This window comes from Colletes latitarsis, chromosome 7, assembly GCF_051014445.1.
Source record: "Colletes latitarsis isolate SP2378_abdomen chromosome 7, iyColLati1, whole genome shotgun sequence".
In the NCBI taxonomy this organism is placed as follows: domain Eukaryota; kingdom Metazoa; phylum Arthropoda; class Insecta; order Hymenoptera; family Colletidae; genus Colletes; species Colletes latitarsis.
In genome coordinates this window covers 18743890-18752864 of record NC_135140.1, presented here as the reverse complement: position 1 = coordinate 18752864, position 8975 = coordinate 18743890, and the positions used below count along the sequence as shown (strand labels likewise).

General features: G+C 32.8%; 1 protein-coding gene across 2 annotated transcripts; it reads right to left on the bottom strand.

Moving 5' to 3' along the window:
• Positions 1-955: 955 nt before the first annotated feature.
• On the bottom strand, positions 956-8884 carry Camki (Calcium/calmodulin-dependent protein kinase I). Of its 2 annotated transcripts, none has more exons than XM_076769836.1 (8): positions 8286-8884; positions 6945-7079; positions 6809-6883; positions 6436-6698; positions 6178-6318; positions 5596-5722; positions 4402-4439; positions 956-4297 (listed from the first exon to the last, which is right to left on the bottom strand). In XM_076769836.1, the coding sequence occupies exons 1-8, from the start codon at positions 8393-8395 to the stop codon at positions 3873-3875; spliced, it is 1314 nt and encodes a 437-aa protein (XP_076625951.1). In that variant the 5' UTR covers positions 8396-8884; the 3' UTR covers positions 956-3872. The 2 variants fall into 2 exon arrangements, with proteins under 2 accessions (XP_076625951.1, XP_076625952.1); XM_076769837.1 differs by having other exon boundaries at positions 3924-4258; positions 4352-4439; positions 8286-8873.
• Positions 8885-8975: the final 91 nt, after the last annotated feature.

Here is an 8975-nt window from a genome sequence, read left to right as displayed (position 1 = left end):
TCAGCTTATCTTTACATCACATTTGCAATGTTTCTGCCGATATGTTTATTCGCGTGGCACTGTCTCTCTTTTTTTTTTTTTTTTTTTTTATCTTTTTTGCTTTTAAATACAAGCTAAGCTCCTTTTACTTCCTTTTAGAATTTTAAATTACAAGCTAGTCGATAACGCACGAACGTTAGCATAAAAAAATGTTTTTCAAAGAACCCTTCTTATTAGATGACACGATGCTGGCAATGAGAAAAATGTAATAATCTTTCTTCATTTTTTGTAATCCTTTTCACTGTACAAATACAGAAAAGTGCATTGGAAATGATAAAAAGAAATCAGAGAGTATCGTTCGCGTAAAGTAGAATTAACATTAACGTAAACCGAACTCGTTAAATTTACCGCATAAATAATGTAAATTTTGCTCAATTCAGTTACTATCTGTGTAATTTTTACACAGAATAATTTTCTTTTATATTTTCCATTTTTTAATGTTCCATCATCGTGTCATCCGAGGCACTTTAGAATACATTATACTGCACAATGAAAGACCTTTTATCAATTTAAGTTCAATTAATTTTGATAATAAAATATTTTTGACAGGAATAAATGATGATCATTGCATTGTTTGTATCCATAATTTTCTTTGTATGTGTTTTTCGCGCTAAATTTATATTATATTTGTTTGAATAACTTTAGTAGCTACCTTATAGTTAATATAATTATTATCAATTTCAAAATTATTTTTATAGTGTTATACGAATCCATTAAAGTTCTTTTATATTATTTTTACTATACGAATAGTGCCCGGTACACGGACGGATGTCTAATATGATAGTTCAAAATGATTATCATATTTATAGTTTATAAAGTTAAAGAGAAAGAGATAGTAGTTTATGATAAAAAGAGTGCCCGCTCGATAAACAGCAATAATTCTCTCTACGTGAGTACGCAACACATGATTTTTAAATCCATCAAGTATAATTTAGATTTATTTCAAAGCACGTTTCAAAGAACACGAAAAACATTAAATTTTGTTAAATACAATTTGGCGCATTAATACATAACGCACGTCTTCTTTGCGTATATAATACAGCTTCTAAATTTAAGTAAAAATATCCTGAACATTGAAACCGATCATTGCAATAAATTATTTTACGCATTCCAATTAAGATATTCCATTTTAATAAAAATTCTCAACATTCGTCGTTATTATTAATATTGATTTACTATTGAGTATAACCATAATAACATCATTATCACAAGATCATGGTATTATTGCACTTGATTGCAATCATTTATAAAAAAATAAAGTAATACCACTGTGTACTAAAAGTATTCTTGAACCTTTCGTTGAAGTATTTGTTACAATTCAAATACTGAGTACTGCGTACGATTAATCGATTTTTCCATATCATAATGAGATACAAATATAAATAGCTAGATTATATTTCAACCTTTTGGAACTTATACGACGATATCTTTATATCGTCGACGTATAAAGAAATATTAAATACAAAAATATTTCTATAAAGTTTCTCGCGATATATCGATGGCATTTAATTTATACATAAATGTGACGTATATAAATAACATGTACATTTTTTGTTGCAACGTAGGTTCGAATACGAATAATTAATTCTTAGCTAGCCCAATATCAAGTTTGTACTTTACACATTCTTTTTTTTAAACTCGTCAATTTTGTTTTACATATCAATTTACGAAATTTGATTTTCGTATTGTCGAAAGAAACGAAGAGAAAATGTAACAGAAATTCATAAAGACAGATAAAACTTGACACTATATAATTTGCTTTTTATATTTGCATCTTGCAAACAGACATGTCAGGAATCGTGTATGCATTATGTACACTTTCCTTGAAGTTTCGGTGCAACATATTGATAGAAATATCAGTAGAGCAATATACTTGTACGTGTACATACATTAAATCTAGTTTAATAGATCTGATTTAGAGTTCTTAGAAATATACTAATATCACTATGTAACAGAAGGAGTATACTGTGTACACAATGTACATTTTGTAATACAGTGCACTGTACATGGTTTGCTATAAAAACACTTGAGTCTAATTAGGTCATTGAATCAAAAGTGTATTTTAGTTTTCGGTGAAACATGAAAAAAAAAATATTAATAGAAATCAGATCTTATACAGTTTTGCAACGCGATTTCGTGCAACAAGATCCCTCATTTATTGAGAGTAAGCCGTGTTACAAAACATCGCTAAGTTTGTCTTTTCCTTCGTATTTCCTCCAAATGCTAATTAAAAAAATGTTATTATACCGCCGCACCGATTACTCGGAAGCAGTGGTGGGACTAATACAGTATCGATACTATCGATACCAGATAATGAAGTATTAGGTACTGTATAAATTGAGTAGGTATCGATATTGTCGTAAAAAAATTCAATTGCAAACAGAATTATTCTACAACTTAATATTGGGAATTTTTCTTTCTTCTTTTCGACATCCACGCATTGACAACAAAGTTGCGGGCAAAATCTAGTTTTTTATATATTTAGAACGAATAATATCGATACTTGCTCCGTATTATACAATATTGGCATTGGTCAGTATTCGTTTCAAAAGTATCGGTATTGAGAGTTACTACCGAGTACCTGAGATTTTGATACCGTTCGATACTTCCCATTAAGTACTTTGGTATCGAATTGCTCGAATATTATCAATATACGTCGTATCAGTCCCGTTGCTACTCGAAAAGGTATCGGACAAAAAGTTGCGTCGATTTATGAAATTTAAAACATATTTGCCAGGATACAATAAGACTTTAAGTCGCAAAAAATCATCTAAACAACCACTATTCATTACTCCAGACTTTATAAAAGATAAAAACTTGTCGTTGTACTGTTCACATTAGTTTTTACACATTTACTTAGATTTGATCCAGCAAGATTCTGTTTGTTAACAGTTTCATGAGATTTCGCATAGCTTTATCTAAATACGTAACTATACATCTCACTTGATCAAATCAATATTACAGTAACGCACATTTAACTCTCCTAAGATTTGGGATCCAACAATGAAAGTTACATATGCGGGATAGCGTATGTTTTGTAGAACCAAACCCGAACATTGACAAAGAATGAGAATGGTTGTAACAGGAGAAAATGAGTAAAAATGTGCCATTAACAGAGCTACAAAAACTACAAATCAATTATGTATATTAATATTATATGTTAAGTTAGCTAAAAGTAATCTAATTTATGTGGTGTTTGAATTTGTTTTAATTGAAAGAATTTCAGAAATGCATTGGTATCATTTTTAAAAAGGTAAAACGAAAAACAGAAAATACAAACTTGTCTTATTGCATGATTATTAATCTTCTTACAGCATCACTTTGTACTGCGCATGCGCCGCTTCCTTTCGTTTCACCAATTCTCTTTCCTTTGTTGCTAGGTCAGGTTTTGTTGAGCTCGAAACGCCGAGTGAAAAGGATCGGGATGGAACGAATCGTGGAGAGTTTACTGTGTAGATTTTAGTGACAGTTAATTGTGCATTACTGTATTAACATATCGCATAAAATTCTATCGATAGCTACGAATTCGTTTTCTATTGTTAATATGTACCAACACAGTAAAGATCTATTTATAATTGTTCGAATAGAGCCTGCAAACCGAAGGGGAGCGACAAAACGAAAAAGACTCGGAAAATCGCCTTATATCGTGCGGGCCGTTATATAGTTTTAATGTACATAATTTAGTGGTGACCGTGTCACAGGTGACCACGTATAAAGCAGATTAGCTGGAAATCTATACAAACTCCTGCCCAGATTAAATAATATTGGCAAGAGGATAAACGCCATTCAACGGCTTCGATATTTGTTCATAGACGAAAATTTAGCAGCGTAACTCAGCTCTTTTTATACTTCCTTTGCTTTCTAAGATACGATACATTCGTTTGAAAGAGAGTAGACAGAGCGGTGCGTGTGCTACCCCACAGCTTGAAGCGTTTGTTGCGCAAGTATAATGGTGAATTTGGAGTGATTGGAATGGGGACAGGATTTGAGGCCACCGAGCTTGATACGGATATCGGTGACTCAAGTATTTGCTTCAATTGAGGTTGGTCTGAGGCTCCACTGATCTGGGTTGATGACTGGGGTTCGATTGCGATTGATCGAGGTATGGCGTGGGGTTGCCGCTGGAGGGGCCTGTTGACCCTGGGCCCTGCTGCTGTTGGCCGCTGTTGAGTGTCAGCCGTTGCATTTGACGTATGACCGTGGTTGCGTGGAAGGCTTGCTGCAACCATGAGAGAAGAGGAAGACTTTCCTACGGAGCCTGGCGAGCAAACACATACAATCAGCAGCTTGATAATTATCTAACCATACTAACCTTCCACCTTGATTTGGCGAAATTCTTTCTAAGTTGTTCCGATACAGTACCGTGGATATTTTTATTGCTAGCCGCGTTGCCGGAAATCCTGGAAAAACCAATTACACAATACTGTATTAAAAGTGAATAAATAATATAGAATATATGCTTAGTCATTGAATACGTTAGGAAAACAGTCTGGTAATCTCGATTAAAAACATGCACCTTTTTTTTTGTATTTTCTTGGAGATCGTAATAGGATTCATGAAAATAGTAATGTCATTCGAGGAAACAAAAAATATCTCGTTAAACTCAATTAAATGAGCTATGTACCTACTAATTTCTATCGCGATATAATTCACGTAAAAACGAAAATAGCAATGAAACAGCAATTTTTGGCCCAAAATACCAGACTGCCCCCTTAACCCTCTCGTGCACATGACCTTCACACAGAGCGCCAAATTTCTTAAGAACAAAGCCTCGTTTATTTTCATGGATACATACTGTTCCGTGATGCCAAATATCGATTGAAATATAAAGTGTTATGCAGACACAAATTATGCACACGAGAGGGTTAATTATTTTTATGTATTTATGTTTTCATAAATCTTTGTGTTAAGAAATTAAACTTTTATCGAGAAAGATCATTAACAATTTTTATGAGGGGTTATTTAATTTTTAATTTGCAATATGTTCTTGATTACTGTGCATAACTGGGAATTAAACGAATCTTGAGATATGTTAAATTAATGAATGACAAAATAAATATAATTCTCTTACTTACTTAATCCACATCTATCTTAATATTAAAGGCAATTCTGTTCCTGTAATATTCTTACTATGTACTTGAATTTTAAAACATGACTTTTCAATTGTTCAGAGCCATAAATATGCTCTATAAATTTTATGGAATAATTGTTAATTCTATAATTTTGTTATTAGATAATTTTATATAATTTCAAGTACAGTCGTACCCTGAATTTTCGTAAGTTAAATCATATATTAACATTATATCAGATTAAGAGAAAGGTTCTTCATTTTTTAGTAAAAGCGACTGGGGAGATAAAATTTAGCTATATTTATATTTAAAAAGTATATAAAATGGAGTACGTGAACACGAAATTGAATGTTCGAAAAAAAACGTCTATCGCGTCGCTACTAGAAACAACATAAATAGGAAACTACGTAAGTCGATGAAACATAAATCGGGGTATGACTGTAACAAAAAAATGATATGTAATACATTAGAGTAACGATAATCTTACCAGGGATGCGCAAGGGCTTGTGTACAAGTATAGCGCTCTTTAACATTGACACACATCAACTTGTGAATGAAATCCTTTGCTGAGTCACTGATATCGTCCCAGTACGGCGAATCAAATTCAAATTCACCTATAACAGTCTGGTTAGCTCTTTGCTATAGAGTAGACGACTTTATTATGAAGTATTTCGTTTAAATCAAATATTTTATTTGGAAGAAATACTGTTAGCTTCACACTTTGTACAATAAATTCAAGTTTTTTATGACTCACTTTAAACCCTTCTCGATAACTGTTGCTTCAATTGTACGACAGTAATACTGTGACCGAATTTGTAGTGCTAGTTTTTGAAAAGGAACAGCTAATAGCTTTTTACAAGAAACGCGGACGCGCACAAAATATCATTTACTTACTACACTAGCATGTATACAGCAGCATACAAAAACTAGAATAGTACCTTAAAAATGAAAATTTCAAGTTAATGTACAGCTGCATTTGCTTGTCGATCCTAAAAGTAGTAACTAAATTGAAGTGATAGTATGGTCCTTCCAAATGCCAAAAACTTGCACTCAAAAGTAATATTATTACCTTTCATAATTTGTGCAAACAGATTGGCGTCGTTTTCGTCGTAAAACGGTGGATATCCGCACAGCAGGATATAAGAAATGACCCCTATGCTCCAAACATCGATAGCCTTCCCATACGGCTTTTGCGCTAAGACTTCTGGAGCTGTGTACATACATAATACATTTTTAAATATTACAGGAAAACAACAAAAATTAGACTAGGTAAAAGTATGCAATTCAATGTAACGATAAATAAGATAATCAGAATTTATAAACATACCAACATATCCGGGAGTACCACAAGCAGTTGCCATTATACCCGAATCCTCCATTTTCGATAGACCAAAATCACTAATCATAATCTTACTATCTTCATCTGGACTATAATATAAAAGATTTTCAGGTTTAAGATCTCTGTGCACAACACCCTGTTCGTGCATATAGTGCACAGCTTCGAGGACTTGTCTTATTAATCCTGATGCATCTTTTTCTGTATAGGAACCTTTTTCAACAATTCTATCAAAGAGTTCTCCACCAGTTACCCTATCACAAACAAATAAATGTATGTAATACCATAAATTGCACATTTATCATTTCTAATCTTGTATCTAATCCTTTCAGGACCATTGGCCAGTATTATATAAAATACTTACAATTCCATAACTAAATAAACTTTGTGTTTGTCTTCAAATGTTTCCAGCAGTTGTACAATATTTGGATGTGATAACCTGCAGAGAACAAATAATGTATAATAAACTTTTAACAGGTACAAATTTTTATACTATTTACCTTCTTAACACTTTGATTTCATTTTCTAAAGAGTCTTCTTTTCCCTTCAATGCTTTCTTGTCAGTGATTTTCACAGCATACATTTGACCAGGTTTCTCTTTACTTTCTGCCAAATGTACTTCAGAGAAAGCACCCCTATAGAAAACATTGTATATGTAAATTAAGTTATACTTTTGTCCGATTATATGCAACAGTGTATATAATATATGTTACTTTAAAGCATTTGTAAGAAAATAACAGACATTCATAAGAAATAGGAATAGAATATAAGATAATGAGGCTTATGCAATTACTTATTATTGCAATATGCTGTAACATTTATGCCCAAACTTTTGATTCAATGATGGACTGAGTACAATTAACTCTGACATATTCTTATGCAAATGTTGTCATGAGGCAACAGATCCATTAATATTCACAATACAGTGAATGTGTGGCTTAAATAAAAAAAATAATTTAAACAATTTAATAAAATATATAAAACATTGTTCTTGATATTGTGAAATATGTGTACAATAGTATGTGCATTTATTCTTATATAAAATAATTTATCAATTATCATAAATTAAGATATACATACATGCATAGTGTTATATATATTTTTTTCTTATATATATATATATGTATATAGAAGGAACCAAGGAAGTTATACAATAAGTATTTCTTATTGACAGTAAGTACTTTTTCATTTCGTATTTTTCAACACAAGATGAAATAAAATTATTTGTTGAAAATACAACTTTCGTATTTATATGAATTACCGATTTCGTACAGATCAGAAAAAATATGATAGAACATTTGTTATAAACATCGAGATATTTAAAATGTGAAACATTTTCGAAACGATAGAATTCGTAAAAAAAAAGAAATGAAAAATCGAATTAAACGAAAAATTATATCTATACGAAGCCTATATAGAGTCAAAGTATTTACACTGCATTCAAGCAACAAATTCCCCAATACTTAGAGACGTGTATGTATTATTAAATGTGTAGACAAATTAAATAAGTTGAAACATATAGGATGATATAAAACAAAACTGAAAATAACGTTGAAAAGTTAGAAAGTGTGAATACATTAACCATTTATATAAGCGTGTTTGATAACGTTAAAGAAAATGGTATATTGACAATGTTGCGTATAAACTTTAACAATAAGCGATATTTAGTTTTCGATACGAAAAATTCGGTATAACTCTTTAATCGTCATTGGCCGCGATATTCGACCGATTCCTTGAAAATTTCTAAATACGCGATGCAAGTAACACGCATTCAGGAATTCGAAGCAAACCATGTTCTATTACTTTCCAATACGCAGTCCGTATCGATATATAATACGTACGTTCCAAGCAACTCCTTCAGGATATATTTGTCCTCGACGGACGGCGACTTATCGTCTTTTCCATCCTTTTTGATCTTCTTGCTCGAATCCTTTTTACCGAAGAGCGGCATTTTTCGAGGTTTGATATTGCAAAAAATTATTAACAGTCACACCACTTAACGACTCTCTAAACGTGTTTCTGTGGCTGCGTGAGCGACCGATCCTGACAGGTTATGCGTACGTCGAACGAAAATCGCCAGAACGAAAGTTCTTGGTCCGTCTTGCTTATGAGTTTCCGATCATTCGGCGACGAAAAAATAAGGGGGAAAAGACCGTCGTCAAACGCCTCGTAAAATCATCGTTTCGAGGCGCTGAATGATCATGAACTCTCAACCTTTACACACAGTAAACGATAGCGGACACCCGTGTGCACCACACGATGCTCCACTTTGCTTATCCGTGGACCGAGTTTGACACGTATTTGTTCCGCGCACTATTCCGCTACCGAAACGCTCTATTCCCCGTCGCGCGTATCGGGCTCAGGGTCGCGGCCTCGCGCCCTCGCGGTACTGCTAGTACCACAAGTGCTCTCTGCTACAACCAATATGTATAGTACTATGTAGACAGATAGCTCTAACGTGTACGCGTATCGGTTCTACTCCGTTTTATCGTTATCGTGATATTCCGTTTTGTCGTTCGTGATAAACGCAT

Bases quoted from the DNA above. Each gene is read 5' to 3' on its own strand.
- Camki (XM_076769836.1), bottom strand. From the start codon at position 8,395: ATGCCGCTCTTCGGTAAAAAGGATTCGAGCAAGAAGATCAAAAAGGAT. The intron at 6,319-6,435 runs GTATGTTTATAA...GTATGTACACAG, and splicing joins TGGTACTCCCGGATATGTTG to CTCCAGAAGTCTTAGCGCAA. The intron at 4,440-5,595 runs GTAAGATTATCG...TGGTTTTTCCAG, and splicing joins CAAGCCCTTGCGCATCCCTG to GATTTCCGGCAACGCGGCTA.